Source organism: Ranitomeya variabilis, chromosome 2, assembly GCF_051348905.1.
Source record: "Ranitomeya variabilis isolate aRanVar5 chromosome 2, aRanVar5.hap1, whole genome shotgun sequence".
Lineage (NCBI taxonomy): Eukaryota > Metazoa > Chordata > Amphibia > Anura > Dendrobatidae > Ranitomeya > Ranitomeya variabilis.
The window spans coordinates 910840607-910857524 of record NC_135233.1 but is presented as its reverse complement, the minus strand read 5'-3'; the positions used below and the strand labels follow the sequence as shown (position 1 = coordinate 910857524).

The window sequence follows — 16918 nt, the reverse complement described above, 5'->3', positions numbered from 1 at the left end:
AACTACTGACAATTCCTAGTCACCTTCACTGTAAGCTGATCTCAAAGAGTGCTACAGGAAAGACCCCCGGTGATCAGCTGTTACGGTGGGGAACCATGGCAGTAAGTGTAAAATTTTCCTGCATCGCCAACACAGACGAAAGCATTACACAGAACCTTTCAAATGTATGTGATATCTGTGAGATGCAGGACAGGACAGGTCCTCCAAAGAAAAACATGAGTATACTGAACAGGGGACCCACTCTGTAGGGAATCCACTTTTATTCTATGGTTTTCAAGGAATCTGCAAAGTTTACTTGATTGGATTTTGAGCTGTTGGGAACTTACATTGGTTATCATTCTGATCAAATGCTGAAAAATGTGCTCCATGTGTGCATGTGTGTCTCAGGGGAACGAGTATATGTCTCTGTAGGTGAGTAAAGAAACAGAGGACTTACACAGTCTACTAGTAAAGCCATTTTCTACCTTGTGGTTGAATTGCGCTTTTAGCTGTGATTATCACTAAATATGGTGATACTGTGACAACCACAGCAAAATAATACAGTACAACTGCAATGTGTGACCACGCTGTCTAATCGTAGTACCTAGACATGGAGCACGCATTTACACCACCGGACAATGCTGGAGTACACCTTACCAGCTTAGATCTAGGTATCTAAGGGTTTTGTTTTCGCGTAAGGCTTCACAAAGACGCTCAACTCCAGTATCTGTCATCTCATGTTTTGACAGATGGATCTCCTGCAGAGTATTGTTCACCTTTAACATCAGAGCCATATGAATGGTAGTATCCTCCTAAAAAAATTAAAAATAGAAGTATGCTGTTAAAATGCACAATGAAGTTCCTTTTAAGGGGTTTTCCATTTTTAATTTTCTGTAGAGCCGTCTAACCACATGGTATGTGGAAAAATAAAATAATCAACCTTACTTTCCTCTGGCACTCCAGCACTGTCTCTCTGCTGCTGCCTCTCGTCTTTGATGACAGGGCGACACGTCCAGACTGCAGCACATGAGGCTGGCAGCCAATCACCGGGCTCAGCCGCCATGCCAAGTCATGACGTCACTGCAGCAGATTTGTCAACATAGAGGCAGTGCTCGAGGAGAGGCAGGGGGTAAGGATGATTTTGTCACATATCAAGCCTTTGGACAAAAAAAAAAACGAAAGATGGAAAACCCCTTTATGGATATGTACAACACGTCTTTGTCAGGCGCATTCTATCTGGAATACGCTTAAAAAAGCACAGCAAAAAATGAATATAATGCACAGCAATATAAAAACAATATTGCTGTGCGCTTATTCAGTCATTTGTTACTTCTTTTAACCACTTCAGGGTTCGACAACCATGAACCGGTTACAAGATGCAGAATGCTCATTCTTCATGCAGCTTCCAGTAGGAAGACAACAGCGGCATAGCAAAAACGATGACAAAACCGCCAGTGATGCTGCCTGCTTCAGAAAAAAAAACATTGTTTTCTTCCAAAAGTGGCTTCGCCTAGGAAACGCTCAATTGATCCACCGGTGCCTCAAAGACTTCATCTGCACATACCCTAAAAGAGTTTACTCTGCAAACCTACCTGTAAAACATAAAATAACGGCCGGTTTAGAGTTATTGATTTTATCGAATTGTTGTGCTTTAGGACTGTGGCGAATGCTATCAAGCTTTGTATACCCTGTAAAGATAAATGAGAAAAAGTCATGAATTTTACAATTAAAGAGTATGCCAACATGAAAAGTTTTACAGCTCATGTTAATACTTTTGTGGATGCGACAAAACATATTGCTAGAAAGCCGACAGCATAAGAGTTCCCTATGGTTTAATTTTAAAGAGCTATAAGCAAGGCAAGCAGTGATAATCTGTTATGAATCCATAGAATGTAAGTCCGCAAGGACAGGGTCCTCTCCCCTCTGTACCAGTCTGTCACTGTAAACTTTTTTACTGTAAACGATATTTATAACCCTGTATGTAACCCCTTTCTCATGTACAGCACCATGGAATTAATGGTGCTATATAAATAAATAATAATAATAATGAATTCATGAGAAAGAACTTCTGTATGTCTCACTATGACATCAAAGGCATACTGAGGTTGAGCATGTCTGCATAGATCTGTACTTCTCCGTTTCAAAGTCTTTAAAATCATACACGTTCATATGTTTTTCTATAAAAAGAAAAAAGCGCTAAGACATTAGGGAAACCAACTTTAATGAAGTTGACCACTATTTGTTTTTATTTATGACCTATCCTAAGGATATCTGATCTGTGGAAGTGCAATACCTGATACCGATCAGCTGTCACTGGCCCCGGTGGAAGTACTTGATCCTGCCGGAACTTAAGAGTACTGTTGTGTCTATATTGGCAGTGGCCGGGTACTGCAGATCTACGCCCTATTCATATAAATGGAGGTGTAACTATAGTAGCCAGCCGTATGAAAAGCATTTTATTTTTCTTTATAAAATGAATTAAAGGGGGGTGCTGCAAATGATGGAGGGGGCTGCAAATGATGGAAGGGGCTGCTGCAAATGATGGAGGGGGTGCTGCAAATGATGGAGGGGGCTGCAAATGATGGAAGGGGCTGCTGCAAATGATGGAGGGGGTGCTGCAAATGATGGAGGGGGATGCAAATGATGGAAGGGGCTGCAAATGATGAAGAGAGGGGGAGGAGGACAGCGAATGATGAAGTGAGGGGGACTGCAAATGATGAAGTTAGGGACGGGGGACAGCAATTGAATTGAAGGTGGGGGATAGGGAGAGCAAATGAGGACCTGGGGGAGAGCAAACAATGATGAGTTTTCAGGGTGGTGGGAGTAAATGATGTATTGAATGTGGGGGGATAGCAGTTGATAATGAATAAAGAGTAGGGGTGGAGGAGAGAGAAGACATGACAATGAATTTGGGCAGAAGGGTCCTGTAAATTTAATGAATCGGGGGAGCGGGAGGCACATAGTGGGGGACATTGAGGATGCAGTGACTGGTAATGAATTGGGGGAAGAGTACAGGGGCTAATTAATGTATATATTAGGTGGGGAAAATGGCCATTTATGGTTGGTGGGGGCGCAGTGGTGAATTATAATTTATATTTGGAATGGCGGATTGCATAATAACCAATTATATATTAATGGTGGGTGCACGTCTGTATTCAGATGTGTAGTGTAGAAGAAAGGGAAAAAATGGGGAATGTGCTCTGGAAGCAGGGCTCTAGGTAACCATGTGTTATTTTATGCAGAGACGAGTCCTGGCTGGAAAAAATTATGGTGGTCTGCGCTGCATGAAAAAGAAAAGCAACGATGAGGGACTTCAGCTAGAGACGTGACTGGTGAGTCAGTGTGTTACCTGTACACTGACACTATACACCTTATTACCTGTTCACTGTACACTATATACAGAGCTCCTGTATATAATGTCACTGGTGATCACTGTATTACCTATACACTGACATATACAGAGCTCCTGTGTATAATGTCACTGGTAATCACTGTATTACCTGTACACTGTCACTATATACAGACCTCCTATGTATAATATCACTGGTGATCTCCGTATTACCTGTACACTGACACTATATACAGACCTCCTATGTATAATATCACTGATGATCTTCGTATTACCTGTACACTGACACTATATACAGAGCTTCTGTGTATAATGTTACTGGTGAGCACTGTATTACCTGTACACTATACACTATATACAGAGCTTCTGTGTATAATGTCACTGGTGATCACTGTATTACCTGTACACTTACACTATATACAGAGCTCCTGTGTATAATGTCACTGGTGATCACTGTATTATCTATACACTGACACTATATACATACCTATGTATAATGTCACCAGTGATCACTGTATTATCTGTACACTGACACTATATACAGAGCTCCTGTGTATAATGTCACTGGTGATCTCTGTACTACCTGTACACTGGCACTATATACAGGGCTCCTGTGTATAATGTCACTGGTGATCACTGTATTACCTATACACTATATACTATATACAGAGCTCCTGTCTCCTGTGTATAATGTCACTGGTGATCACTGTATTATCTATACACAGACACTATATACATACCTATGTATAATGTCACTGATGATCACTGTATTATCTGTACACTGTCACTATATACAGAGCTCCTGTGTATAATGTCACTGGTGATCTCTGTACTACCTGTACACTGGCACTATATACAGGGCTCCTGTGAATAATGTCACTGGTGATCACTGTAAAACCTGTACACTATACACTATATACAGAGCTCCTGTGTACAATGGCATTAGTGTTGTGTTTTTTTATTAATGATCAGTATTGTAGTATTTGGTCACTATGTGGTGGTAGTATGTGATCTCGCTATGATGTGGTGGTATTTCTCCCTGTATGTGGTATTTGGTCACTATGTGATGGTAGTATGTGATCTGGTCATGGTATGGAGTTATTTGTTCCTTGTACTGTATGTGGTATTATTCGGTCACTATGTGGTTGTAATATATGGTCTGGTTATGGTGTGATGGTTTTTGTCCTTTTGTATGTGGTATTAATGGTCATTCTAAAAAATATATGTGACTCATTCCTTTAAAGAAAAATAGATTAAAAAAAACCTAAAAGAGTATTGGATATTTTAGGAAATGTTTAATAGGTTAGAGTAGAGTAGGGCCCGACCAAAAGAGTCTATCTTGTCGTGGTGGTGGCTTAAAAATTATTTCGGCCAAAACCAAAGCTGCTGGTTATGTATGTGATCTGGTGTTTGCTGGGAACTGATTGGTGAGGACATGGTGCAGAAGATTAGTTTTTCCAAGAGTGGGTGGTGGGACTGTGGAAGGCCCGAGGTGTGGAGGCGGAACTGGGGTGGAGCCTGGGCGGAGTCCCAAGGGGGCCGAAAATATTGCCAGTATGGTGCCCCGAAATTCCTAGTGGCACCTCTGACTGTAATCATGTATGTGTTCTGCAGGACTGGTATCTACCAATACGCGGTTCCAGTAAGGTGTGAATATTGCTCTTTTTAGTAGCTTTTTTTAAATTTATTTAGTAACAGCTTAATGTGTTTCGGTCATTATGTAGTAGAAGGTGTATGGTGGTGTCATTGGTCTTTGTATAGAGTGTTTGTTATGTAGAGGTAATGGTCATATTATATTATGTATTCGTGGTGTGGTGGTGATGTAGTGGACACTGTGCAGCCGTATTGTTTTAGCCTTTTATAGTAGCAATATTGATAATATTGGTCTTTGCATTGTGTGTTTTTTGTTAGCAACAGTGGTATACTGTAATTATATATGCATGCTTTTTTAATGGCTAAAGGTTGGTCGTATGGGGAGACATGCACTTTGGGGCTTGGGCCCTTGATCTTTAAGGACCCTAGCAATGCCCCTGCCGTACTCTGTGTTTACATGTCTGTGTTTCTGGAGTTGTATGTATGTTTGTAAGTAAGCTCAGTTATGGTACCATATCTAAGCAGTAACCTTGGTTCTGGTACTGTATCGATGTAATCTAGATTCTGGTACCATATGAATGCCGTAAGCTTGGTTCTGTTTCTATATCTTGCAGTAGACATAGTAAGCTCTGTTCTGTTCCCTTATCTCTACAGTAAGCTCGGTTCTGCTCCCGAATCTCTGCAGCAAGCTCGGTTCTGCTTCCATAGCTCTGTAGTAAACTCGGTTCTGCTCCCTTATCTCTGCAGTAAGCTCGGTTCTGCTCCCATATTTCTGTAGTAAGCTTGGTTCTGCTCCCCTAGCTCTATAGTAAGCTCCGTTCTGCTTCCATAGCTCTGTAGTAAGCTCAGTTCTGCTCCCTTATCTCTGCAGAAAGCTTGGTTCTGCTCCCATATTTCTGTAGTAAGCTCAGTTCTGCTCCCATAGCTCTGTAGTAAGCTCAGTTCTGCTCCCATATCTCTATAGTAAGCTCGGTTCTGCTCCCATATCTCTAGTAAGCTCAGTTCTGCTCCCATATTTCTGTAGTAAGCTTGGTTCTGCTCCCCTAGCTCTATAGTAAGCTCCGTTCTGCTTCCATAGCTCTGTAGTAAGCTCAGTTCTGCTCCCTTATCTCTGCAGTAAGCTCGGTTCTGCTCCCATATTTCTGTAGTAAGCTCAGTTCTGCTCCCATAGCTCTGTAGTAAGCTCAGTTCTGCTCCCATATCTCTATAGTAAGCTCGGTTCTGCTCCCATATCTCTAGTAAGCTCAGTTCTGCTCCCTTATCTCTGCAGTAAGCTCGGTTCTGCTCCTTTATCTCTGCAGTAAGCTCAGTTCTACTCCCATATTTCTGTAGGAAGCTCGGTTCTGCTCCCATAGCTCTGTAGTAAGCTCCGTTCTGCTCCCATATCTCTGTAGTAAGCTCGGCTCTGCTCCCATGGCGCTATAGTAAGCTCCGTTCTGTTCCCACATCTCTGTAGTAAGCTCAGTTCTGCTCCCATATCTCTGTAGTAAACTCCGTTCTGTTCCCATATCCCTGTAGTAAGCTCAGTTCTGCTCCTATATTTTTGTAGTAGCTCGGTTCTGCTTCCCTAGCTCTGTAGTAAGTTCCGTTCTGTTACCATATCTCTGTAGTAAGCTCAGTTCTGCTCCTATATCTCTGTGGTAAGCTCGGTTCTGCTCCCATATCTCCGTAGTAAGCTCCAGTCAGTTTCTTTGTCTGCGTAGCAATCTTGGTTCCGATCTCGTGTCTATGTAGTCAGCTTGCTTCTGTTACAGTATCTATGTAGGCAGCAAGCTTGGTTCTGCTTCCATATATATGCAGCTAGCTCCGGTCTGTTCCCATATCTCTGTAGTAAGCTCAGTTCTGCTCCTATATCTCTGTGGTAAGCTAGGTTCTGCTCCCATATCTCTGTAGTAAGCTTGGTTCTGCTCCCATATCTCTGTAGTAAACTCCAGTCAGTTTCCTTGTCTACATAGCAATCTTGGCTCTGGTCTCGTGTCTATGTAGTCAGTTTGCTTCTGTTACAGTATCTATGTAGGCAGCAAGCTTGGTCCTGCTTCCATATATATGCAGCAAGCTTGGTCCTGCTTCCATATATATGCAGCTAGCTCAGTTCTGTTCCCATATCTCTGTAGTAAGCTCAGTTCTGCTCCTATATCTCTGTGGTAAGCTCGGTTCTGCTCCCATATCTCTGTAGTAAGCCTGGTTCTGCTCCCATATCTCTGTAGTAATGTCCAGTCAGTTTCCTTGTCTACATAGAAATCTTGGCTCTGGTCTTGTGTCTATGTAGTCAGCTTGCTTCTGTTACAGTATCTTTGTAGGCAACAAGCTTGGTTCTGCTTCTATATATATGCAGCTAGCTCCGGTCTCTTCCCATATCTCTGTACTAAGCTCAGTTCTGCTCCTATATCTCTGTGGTAAGCTCGGTTCTGCTCCCATATCTGTGTAGTAAGCTCCAGTCAGTTTACTTGTCAACATAGCAATCTTGGTTTCGGTCTCATGGCTATGTAGTCAGCTTGCTTCTGTTACAGTATCTATGTAGGCAACAAGCTTGGTTCTGCTTCCATATATATGCAGCTAGCTCCGTTTTGTTCCCATATCTATGTACCAACCTGTTTTTAAAGCCTGTTATCTCTGCTGCTTTAATGCAGCGGCCAGAGATAAACAGGACAAAAGTACTGCAACTGGAGGGCCACTGCCTTGTGATTGCCCCCAGGCTGAAAAGTGCCAGCCAGCCCCTGACTGCATGGTGAGCATTAAGCCAAAAGATTTTCATATGGTGAAGTATCTGCACATTTCTTTTGTGAAAGCACATACCTTGTTTAAACACCATAAAACTCTACAGCAATAATAGTTATAACTACACATCATTAATGCATTATTCTATAAGCCATCAATAACCTTTCCTGAGCTTGTACATACCAGGTCACAGTCTCCAAGGTCCACTTCTTCAAGAGTTGAATTTATTTGCAGCATTGCCGCAAAGAACATTCCTCCTTTGTTGCCAATTTTGTTACCCGTCATTCTTAGGCTTCTAAGTGTGTCATTCCTCTAAGCAAGAAAATATAAAACAAAAATAGAAAAATATACAAACGTCATACCACTTTTTTAAATTTGTAAAATGTACTGAAACATAGACCAAAGCTTACTTACATACAAAGCTTTTGCAATTTCTTCTGCACCATCGGTTTCAATGTCGTTCCCCAGAAGATTTAAATAAAGCAATGAGCAATCATCCTGAGAGATAAAGAAGTATAAAAGTACAATATGTCAAAGCTTAGTGGCCATCAACAGGCATGGTATCAATCTGCTTCTTGTGACATACCTGGAGAAATTTGGCAATGTGCACTGCACCACTATTGGTCAAGCTGTTGAACCTAAGATCAAGATCTTTAATAAAAAATAAAGATGAAAATAAAATAAACTTTTTCAGGCGACACGTTTGTAATACTGAATTGTAGGAAGGCGATTTATTACCTATCAGGAAAAAATAGAGATCTATCTATTATCTATCTATCTACAATGCCTTACGTAAGTATTCGGCCCCCTGGAAATTTTCAACCTTTTCCCACATATCATGCTTCAAACATAAAGATTCCAAATGTAAATTTTTGGTGAAGAATCAACAACAAGTGGAATACAATTGTAAAGTAGAACAAAATTTATTGGTTACTTTAAATTTTTGTGGAAATTCAAAAACTGAAAAGTGGGGCATGCAATATTATTCAGCCCCTTTACTTTCAGTGCAGCAAACTCATTCCAGAAGTTCATTGTGGATCTCTGAAAGATCCAATGTTGTCCTAAATGCCTAATGATGATAAATATAATCCACCTGTGTGTAATCAAGTCTCCGCATAAATGCACATGCTCTGTGATAGTCTCAGGGTTCTGTTTGAAGCACAGAGAGCATCATGAAGACCAAGGAACACAACAGGCAGGTCCATGATACTGTTGTGGAGAAGTTTAAAGCTGGATTTGGATACAAAATGATTTCCAAACCTTTAAACATCCCAAGGAGCACTGTGCAAGCGATCATATTGAAATGGAAGGAGTATCGTACCACTGCAAATCTACCAAGACCCGGCCGTCCCTCTAAACTTTCATCTCAAACAAGGAGAAGACTGATCAGAGATGCAGCCAAGAAGCTCATGATCACTCTGGATGAACTGCAGAGTTCTACAGCTGAGGTGGGACAGTCTGTCCATAGGACAACAATCAGTCGTACACTGCACAAATCTGGCCTTTATGGAAGAGTGGCAAGAAGAAAGCCATTTCTCAAAGATATCCATAAAAAGTGTTTAAAGTTTGCAACAAGCGACCTGGGAGACTGTTATGATCCTTAGTGGTTGAGGATCACAAAATACTCCAGCTAAGTAACAAAACATAGGACAAGCTCTAGGGAGGTGGTAAACTGGACTGACCGCAAATCTGAACCTATCCAACACACTAGAGGTAGCCGGTGAACGTGACTAAAATCCTAGACGTCTCGAGCCAGCCTGAGGAGCTAACTACCCCTAGAGAGAAAGAAAGACCTCACTTGCCTCCAGAGAAATAATCCCCAAAGATATAGAAGCCCCCAACAAATAATAACGGTGAGGTAAGAGGAAGGCACATACACAGGGGTGAAAGCAGATTCAGCAAATGAGGCCACTAATACTAGATAGCAGAAAATAGAAAAGGGGTCTGTGCGGTCAGTAAAAAACCCTTACAAAATATCCACACTGAGATTTCAAGAACCCCCGCACCAACTAACGGTGTGGGGGGAGAAACTCAGTCCCCTAGAGCAACCAGCAAGCGAGGAAATCACATTTTAGCAAGCTGGACAAGAAACATGATGAATGCTGATAATCAAAAAATAAACAAACAAAAACTTAGCTTGTCTTGGAGAGACTGGGAGCAAGGTAGTCACAAGGAATCTGAAGAGCACTGAATACATTGAGAGCAGGCAAGGAACTGAGTATCCAGGTGAGCTAAATAGGAAACCAACCAAGGATAACGAACCAGCTGATGCTGCCAACCTGCAGAAAGACAACACTACACAGTACCGCTTGTGACCACTAGAGGGAGCCCAAAAATAGAGTTCACAACAGTACCCCCCCCTTGAGGAGGGGTCACCGAACCCTCATCAAGACCCCCAGGGCGAACAGGATGAGCCGCGTGGAAGGCACGAACCAAATCGGCCGCATGAACATCAGAGGCGACAACCCAGGAATTATCCTCCTGACCATAGCCCTTCCACTTAACCAAATACTGAAGCCTCCGTCTAGAGATACGAGAATCCAAAATCTTCACCACGTACTCCAATTCGCCCTCAACCAGCACCGGAGCAGGAGGCTCAACAGAAGGAACCACAGGTACCACATACCTCCGCAACAAAGACCTATGGAACACATTATGAATGGCAAACGATGCTGGGAGATCCAAACGAAAAGACACCGGGTTAAGGATTTCCAAGATCTTATAAGGACCGATGAAGCGAGGCTTGAATTTAGGAGAGGAGACCTTCATAGGAACATACCGAGAAGACAGCCACACCAAATCCCCAACACGAAGTCGGGGACCCACACCGCGGCGGCGGTTGGCAAAGCGCTGAGCCTTCTCCTGAGACAACCTCAAATTGTCCACCACATGGTTCCAAATCTGCTGCAACCTATCCACCACAGAATCCACCCCAGGACAGTCAGAAGGCTCAACCTGACCCGAGGAAAAACGAGGATGGAAACCAGAATTGCAGAAAAAAGGCGAAACCAAAGTAGCAGAACTAGCCCGATTATTAAGGGCAAACTCGGCCAATGGCAAAAAAGTCACCCAATCATCCTGATCAGCAGAAACAAAACATCTCAAATTAGTTTCCAACGTCTGATTAGTTCGCTCGGTTTGGCCATTAGTCTGAGGATGGAAGGCCGACGAAAAAGACAAATCAATGCCCATCTTAGCACAAAAAGTCCGCCAAAACCTGGACACAAACTGGGATCCTCTATCAGACACAATATTTTCAGGAATGCCGTGCAAGCGAACCACATTCTGAAAAAATAGAGGAACCAAATCGGAGGAAGAAGGCAACTTAGGCAAGGGCACCAAATGGACCATCTTGGAAAAACGATCACACACCACCCAGATGACAGAAATTTTCTGAGATACTGGAAGATCCGAAATAAAATCCATGGAAATGTGCGTCCAAGGCCTTTTCGGAAGAGGCAAAGGCAAAAGCAAACCGCTGGCACGAGAACAGCAAGGCTTAGCCCGAGCACAAATCCCACAAGACTGCACAAAGGAACGCACATCCCGCGACAAGGAAGGCCACCAGAAGGACCTAGCCACCAAATCTCTGGTACCAAAAATCCTAGGATGACCCGCCAACACCGATGAATGAACCTCGGAAATAACTCTGCTGGTCCATCTATCCGGGACAAACAGTCTCTCTGGTGGACAACGGTCAGGTCTATCCGCCTGAAATTTCTGCAGCACTCGTCGCAAATCTGGGGAAATGGCAGACAAAATCACTCCCTCTCTGAGAATACCAGCCGGCTCAGAAACTCCCGGAGAGTCAGGCACAAAACTCCTAGAAAGTGCATCAGCTTTCACGTTCTTCGAACCAGGCAGGTATGAGACCACGAAGTTGAAACGGGAGAAAAACAATGACCAACGAGTCTGTCTAGGATTCAGGCGCTTTGCAGATTCAAGGTAAATCAGATTTTTGTGATCAGTCAAGACCACCACACGATGTTTAGCTCCTTCGAGCCAATGTCGCCACTCCTCAAATGCCCACTTCATGGCCAACAACTCCCGATTACCAACATCATAATTCCGCTCGGCAGGCGAAAACTTTCTTGAAAAGAAAGCACATGGCTTCATCACAGAGCCATCAGAGCTTCTCTGCGACAAAACAGCCCCTGCTCCAATCTCAGAAGCATCAACCTCGACCTGGAAGGGGAGAGAGACATCTGGCTGACATAAGACTGGAGCTGAAGAAAACCGGTGCTTCAGCTCCCGAAAGGCCTCCACGGCCGCAGGAGACCAATTAGTCACATCAGAACCCTTCTTGGTCAAATCCGTCAAAGGTTTAACCACGCTAGAAAAATTAGTGATGAAACGACGGTAAAAATTAGCAAAACCCAAGAACTTCTGAAGACTCTTAACAGACGTGGGCTGAGTCCAGTCATGAATAGCCTGGACCTTGACTGGGTCCATCTCCACAGTAGAAGGAGAAAAAATAAAACCCAAAAAGGAGACCTTCTGTACTCCGAAGAGGCATTTTGAGCCCTTCACAAATAAAGCATTAGCACGCAGGACCTGAAACACCATCCTGACCTGCTTCACATGGGACTCCCAATCATCAGAAAAGACCAAAATGTCATCCAGATAAACAATCATAAATTTATCCAGATATTCTCGGAAGATGTCATGCATGAAGGACTGAAACACAGAAGGAGCATTAGAGAGTCCAAAAGGCATCACCAAGTACTCAAAATGGCCTTCAGGCGTATTAAATGCTGTTTTCCATTCATCTCCCTGCTTAATGCGCACAAGGTTATACGCACCACGGAGATCTATCTTGGTGAACCAACTGGCACCCTTAATCCGAGCAAACAAATCAGACAATAGTGGTAAAGGATACTGAAATTTGACTGTGATTTTATTCAGAAGACGATAATCTATACAAGGTCTCAAAGAACCGTCCTTCTTGGCCACAAAAAAAAATCCTGCACCAAGAGGGGAAGAGGATGGGCGAATATGTCCCTTCTCCAAAGACTCCTTTATATAACTAAGCATCGCGGCATGCTCTGTTATAGACAGATTAAAAAGTCGTCCCTTAGGGAATTTACTACCAGGAATTAAATTTATAGCACAGGGATTGTGACTATGAGGGGGCAGGGCACTGGACCTGGGCTCATCAAATACATCCTGGTAGTCAGACAAAAACTCAGGGACCTCAGAAGGAGTGGAAGAAGCAATAGACACCAACGGAGCATCGCCATGAATTCCCTGACAACCCCAACTTGACACAGACATAGCTTTCCAATCTAAAACTGGATTATGAACCTGCAGCCATGGCAGGCCCAAAACAACAACATCATGCAAATTATGCAGAACAAGAAAGCGAATCACCTCCTGATGTACGGGAGTCATGCACATGGTCATTTGCGTCCAATACTGAGGCTTATTCTCAGCCAATGGCGTAGCATCAATTCCCCTCAGAGGAATAGGAAATTCCAAAGGCTCCAGGACAAAACCACAGCGCCTGGCAAACGACAAATCCATCAGATTCAGGGCAGCACCCGAATCCACAAAAGCCATAACCGGGTAGGACCACAAAGAACAAATCAAAGTAACAGACAAAATAAATTTAGGCTGCATAGTACCAATGGTGACAGGTTTAGCGATTTTTTTTAAGCGTTTAGAGCATGCTGAGATAACATGAGTAGAATCACCACAGTAAAAGCACAACCCATTTTGACGTCTATGACTTTGTCGCTCAATTCTGGTCAGAGTTCGGTCACATTGCATAGACTCAGGTCTCTGTTCAGAAAATACCGCCAAAGGATGAGCAGATTTGCGCTCCCGCAAACGCCGATCAACCTGAATGGCTAAAGCCATAGAATCACTCAGACTTGTAGGGGTGGGAAACCCCACCATAACATTCTTAACGGCCTCAGAAAGACCCTCTCTGAAATTTGCAGCCAGGGCACACTCATTCCATTGAGTAAGCACCGACCATTTCCGAAATTTTTGACAATACACCTCTGCTTCATCCTGACCTTGAGAGATAGCCAGCAATGCTTCTTCTGCCTGATTCTCAAGATTAGGCTCCTCATAAAGCAGTCCAAGAGCCAGAAAAAATGCATCTACATTAAGCAATGCAGGATCTCCTGGCGCCAGAGAGAAAGCCCAATCTTGAGGGTCGCCACGCAACAAGGAGATAACAATTTTAACTTGCTGAGCGGAATCACCAGAGGAACGAGGTCTCAGAGATAGAAATAACTTACAATTATTCTTAAAATTTAGAAACCTTGATCTATCTCCAGAAAACAACTCAGGAATGGGTATCTTTGGTTCTGACATAGGGCTATGAATAACAAAATCCTGAATACTTTGCACCCGTGCAGCAAGATGATCCACACTAGAAGCCAGAGTCTGAACATTCATGTCTGCAGCTGAGCTCAAAACCACCCAGAGTTCAAGGGGTGAAAGAAGCTAAACAGACTGCAGCAAAGGAAAAGCGGGAGGAAAAAAAAAAAAAAAATGTACTTAGGTCTTCTTTTTATCCCACTTCTGCGATGCATTAAACACTTTTTGGCCTGCTCTACTGTTATGATCCTTAGTGGTTGAGGATCACAAAATACTCCAGCTAAGTAACAAAACATAGGACAAGCTCTAGGGAGGTGGTAAACTGGACTGACCGCAAATCTGAACCTATCCAACACACTAGAGGTAGCCGGTGAACGTGACTAAAATCCTAGATGTCTCGAGCCAGCCTGAGGAACTAACTACCCCTAGAGAGAAAGAAAGACCTCACTTGCCTCCAGAGAAATAATCCCCAAAGATATAGAAGCCCCCAACAAATAATAACGGTGAGGTAAGAGGAAGGCACATACACAGGGGTGAAAGCAGATTCAGCAAATGAGGCCCACTAATACTAGATAGAAGAAAATAGAAAAGGGGTCTGTGCGGTCAGTAAAAAACCCTTACAAAATATCCACACTGAGATTTCAAGAACCCCCGCACCAACTAACGGTGTGGGGGGAGAAACTCAGTCCCCTAGAGCAACCAGCAAGCGAGGAAATCACATTTTAGCAAGCTGGACAAGAAACATGATGAATGCTGATAATCAAAAAATAAACAAACAAAAACTTAGCTTGTCTTGGAGAGACTGGGAGCAAGGTAGTCACATGGAATCTGAAGAGCACTGAATACATTGAGAGCAGGCAAGGAACTGAGTATCCAGGTGAGCTAAATAGGAAACCAACCAAGGATAACGAACCAGCTGATGCTGCCAACCTGCAGAAAGACAACACTACACAGTACCGCTTGTGACCACTAGAGGGAGCCCAATAATAGAGTTCACAACAGGAGACACACCAAACATGTGGAAGAAGGTGCTCTGGCCAGATAAAACCAAAATTGAACTTTTTGGCAACAATGCCAAACGATATGTTTGGCGTAAAGGCAACGCAGCTCATCACCCTGAATACACCATCCCCACTGTCAAATATGGTGGTGGCAGCATCATGGTTTGGGCCTGCTGTTCTTTAGCAGGGACAGGGAAGATGGTTAAAATTGATGGGAAGATGGATGAAGCCAAATACAGGACCATTCTTGATGAAAACCTGTTGGAGTCTGCAAAAGACCTGAGACTGGGACGGAGATTTGTCTTCCAACAAGACAATGATCCCAAACATAAAGCAAACTCTACAATGGAATGGTTCACAAATAAACGTATCCAGGTGTTAGAATGGCCAAGTCAAAGTCTAGACCTCAATCCAATCGAGAATCTGTGGAAAGAGCTGAAAACTGCTGTTCACAAACGATCTCCATCAAACCTCACTGAGCTCGAGCTATTTGCCAAGGAATAATGGGCAAGAATTTCAGTCTCTCGATGTACAAAACTGATAGAGACATACCCCAAGCGACTTGCAGCTGTAATCGCAGCAAAAGGTGGCGCAACAAAGTATTAAGTTAAAGGGGCCGAATAATATTGCACGCCCCACTTTTCAGTTTTTGAATTTCCACAAAATGTAAAATAACCAATACATTTTGTTCAACTTCACAATTGTTTTCCACTTGCTGTTGATTCTTCACCAAAAATTTACATTTGGTATCTTTATGTTGGAAGCATGATATGTGGGAAAAGGTTTAAAAGTTCCAGGGGGCCGAATACTTTTGCAAGGCACTGTATCTATCTACAGGGTGGGCCATTTATATGGATACACCTGGGTGGCCATTTATAAAGTTGGATCCAAAATGGCGACTTCAAAATGGCCGCATGGTCACCACCCATCTTGAAAAGATTTTCCCCTCCCATACACTAATGTGCCACAAACAGGAAGTTGATATCACCAACCATTCCCATTTTATTTAGTTGTATCCATATAGATGGCACACCCTGTATTGTCTGTCTATCTATCTATCTATCACTCTATCTATCACTCTATATATCTGTCCATCTATCTATCGATCCATCTATCTATCACCTACCACTCTATCTATCTATCTATCTATCTATCTATCTATCATCTATCTATCTATCCATCTATCACTCTATCTATCCATCCATCTATTTATCATATTTATCTTTCCATGGAATATTAGACTGTCATTCATAAAAAAATACTAAAAAAATCACCTACTTGTTATGAAACTATTTTGTTTCAATACACGGATAATAGCCAGAAAATCTTCATCTGTAACACGTTTGACATCCAATAGTCGATTGTTTCCACATATTTTCATTGTAGACATATACTGCCTAGAGAAATGCATTGGCTGATTAAAGGGTAATCTCACTTTGTTAGATCCATAACAATGCAAAGTACTGGTAAAACAGGCAGTTTTATTGTTGACCGCTGAGCCGCTCACCTAGGCCACCGCTATACTCTATCAGCATCGGCCAGTCTAATGGATGCAAGGAGGGCAGCGCTTACACACTCTTTTCTGCAGAGCTTGTATGTGCTGCCCTCAGGCTGGCCGGCCTTACTGCCACTGCGCTCCTTCAATGCTGCCTTTGCTTCCAGCAGTGTAGAGCGCAGACCTTGTGCCTGTAACAAAACAAGGCAGTTGGTCCAAACTGTCAATCAAGCAAGAATGAACTCACCACTGACATACAGGACGCTGGGTGACAGGGGAGCTGGGCGCTTTTAAAGAACAATCATTGGACAACCCCTTTTAATAAACAAATCCATGCATTTTTATAAAAATGAATGATACGCAGGAAAACAGCAAATTTAGGTTATTGGTAGAATAGATCAAATGTGCTGAAATTATAGTTGACTCAGGATACACTAAAATGTAATGTGCATA

The 16918-nt window shown here is 42.9% G+C and overlaps 1 protein-coding gene across 3 annotated transcripts in view; it reads right to left on the bottom strand.

Moving 5' to 3' along the window:
- Window positions 1–16918, bottom strand: part of LRRC34 (leucine rich repeat containing 34) — a 69278-nt gene that overhangs the window by 25773 nt on the left and 26587 nt on the right. For 2 of the 3 annotated variants that reach the window (XM_077290585.1, XM_077290586.1), the window contains 6 exons: window positions 16249–16367; window positions 8226–8290; window positions 8054–8137; window positions 7823–7951; window positions 1572–1667; window positions 637–791 (listed from right to left, as the gene is read on the bottom strand). In XM_077290585.1, the coding sequence (XP_077146700.1) occupies window positions 637–791; window positions 1572–1667; window positions 7823–7951; window positions 8054–8137; window positions 8226–8290; window positions 16249–16367 (648 nt within the window). Of the gene's footprint in view, window positions 1–636; window positions 792–1571; window positions 1668–7822; window positions 7952–8053; window positions 8138–8225; window positions 8291–16248; window positions 16368–16477; window positions 16633–16918 lie in introns of those variants that run through there. The other variant, XM_077290587.1, reaches the window with a different exon arrangement.